Raw genomic sequence first — 2,220 nt, 5'->3', positions numbered from 1 at the left:
AACCAGCTGAACATGAGAGGTTTTTGGACCAATTTTGTGTTCTCCATTCTTTAAGCACCGGTTTGAGCACCGTTTAAGCACCGGCACCGTTTCAAAAGTACCGATTTGGCACCGGTATCGGATAAAACCTAAACGATACACATCCCTACTTACCACACACATATTTTTATTACAGAAAGCTCATCAGGTTCTTATACCCAACGACTTGAGTCTTTTAGAAAATAAAAATGGGGAGGATCTCACCAGGGGATCCACTTGCCCAGTTAGGAGGTCACGGCCCTGAGTGTGCCGACTACCACGGTTGCCTTCACCTCTACATCTTCTCGAGCTCCTCTCTCAGCCCTTATGTTCCTTCTTCCTGCTGTTGCTATCACGTGGTATAGCTATTATATCTATTACTACACCCTTCTTCCTCTGCTTGTCCACCACTACTACTATGTCCGGTTGGTTAGCCATCACCAGTTTGCCCATCTGGATCTGCAAGTCCCACAGAATCTTAGTCTGGTTATTCTCAGCTACCCTCGGAAGGGGTATCTAATTTCGACCTCTGGACTTCCACGCCATGCTCAGCAGAGATTACACATGTTCCTACATATTGCTGCTCTATGACATCCACACTTTTACACAAATCTCCCTCATGCACCTCCAGCCTAAACATCCTGTGTGAATTGTCATATCTCTCACTATTGCAATAAAGAAAAAAATTACCTCTATGTTGAGCAGCCATGTCTGCAGGTTGGCCACAGCTTCCTCTCCCATTGCAAGGTTCCAGATGACCACATACAAAGCCTTATCAGTAAAGAAACACTGGTTCACTGTGGACATGCTGGCCTGACCACCAATGTCCCACACATTGAAAATCACAGAGTCTTTCTGTGGGCAGCAAAATGAGATCTAGGTCAACTTTAAAGCATGAACTGAATTTGAGAATAGGTGATGATGTATTTTTGTACCCACCCCAACCCCTTTGGTTTAACAGTCCAAAGAATTTCTTGTCATGTCAGAAATGATTTTCTTTCATGGTAGTGTTTAAGCTAATCATAGCACAGTATGAATCCTTCTCCACAAAGATGCAAACTGACTTTGAGTGGAGAGATGTTTGTCCTTGCTTAAGAGCGTAATCGAGTAGTTGCAGGGGTCCCTGACCACAGTGCACTATGTAGATTCTTTTATCTCTAAAATTTAGACCATATAAGGGTCATAAAATGATTAATAGAAATATCTGTGTGTGCGTGCATAAATACTACGTAATGTCTGTTTCCCTCACTTTGTTCTTGCCTCCACTAGGTTTATCCAGCTCCCAGACAGAGGTGGAGATGCTACATTCTGCTGGGGTGAAGGGGGAGGCTTTGCCAGTCTGCAGAGCCTCGAGGAGGGCTGACTTGCCCTGCCGTGGTGGACCAATCACCAGCATCTTTAACAGTTTACAACGCTCTGCTTTTCGAAGCTGTGCCCGGAGGAAAGCCAGGACCGATGCAGGACCTGCGAAACCAGTGTTAGAGAATATGATCACATCTCACAATGACAGGAAATAACAGCTGGCAACAAACCCAGCACACTTCAATTTACTTTTAAATGCAATGCTTAGAACTTATGCTAACTTTTTTAATTGTTCATGTACATTTTTTAAAAAAGTAATTTTTTACTCCTTGCATGTGTTTGTAAGGCAATATATGATGAGGTAAGAACCAATATAAATGTTATGAACAACAGACTATAAACAAAAAAACAAAAAAAGAAGCCGGCACATACAAACCCCTCGATTAGGCACAGTCATTGAACAGAAAATGCAGGTGGAAATACCTTCTTTTCTTATTTCATGTGGAACATTAGTAATGTTGAGGTCTTCGATGTCCAGCTGCCACAGACTGGAGAGCTGACCAAGCTCTGTTGGAAGCTCCCGGATTCCAGGATTACTGATTCCAGAGAAACTACATTAGTCAGATTAGTCATATACACACATATATATACACATGCATACGTATATAAATGTGTAGATAGATAGATGAGAAACATCAACGATAGAACCTAATGGGCCACTGAATCCCCCTGTGAAAGTCCAAATATATAGAAAAAACATTCTTCAGAATAAATGACATTGAGAAATTTGCTGTTTGGATGAAACAACTAGAAACAGCTGTAGGAGGAGAACTGGATTCATGTGTGGAGCAAAAAGAGGGCAACACAAATGCTACGGCAAGGAGGAGTCAGGACGCCAGG

General features: G+C 42.5%; 1 protein-coding gene across 1 annotated transcript in view; it reads right to left on the bottom strand.

Annotated features, from left to right (window-relative positions):
- lrrk1 (leucine-rich repeat kinase 1) overlaps nt 1–2,220 on the bottom strand; it is a gene marked incomplete at its 3' end in the record, with an annotated part of 56,793 nt that overhangs the window by 14,287 nt on the left and 40,286 nt on the right. Inside the window, 3 exon segments of the mRNA XM_005945724.3 lie at nt 709–873; nt 1,268–1,482; nt 1,804–1,916. Coding sequence (XP_005945786.2) covers nt 709–873; nt 1,268–1,482; nt 1,804–1,916 — 493 coding nt within the window.

This window comes from Haplochromis burtoni, unplaced genomic scaffold (assembly GCF_018398535.1).
Source record: "Haplochromis burtoni strain Fernald_Lab_line unplaced genomic scaffold, NCSU_Asbu1 Contig_450, whole genome shotgun sequence".
Taxonomy (NCBI): domain Eukaryota; kingdom Metazoa; phylum Chordata; class Actinopteri; order Cichliformes; family Cichlidae; genus Haplochromis; species Haplochromis burtoni.
This window is presented reverse-complemented; position numbering and strand designations above follow the sequence as displayed.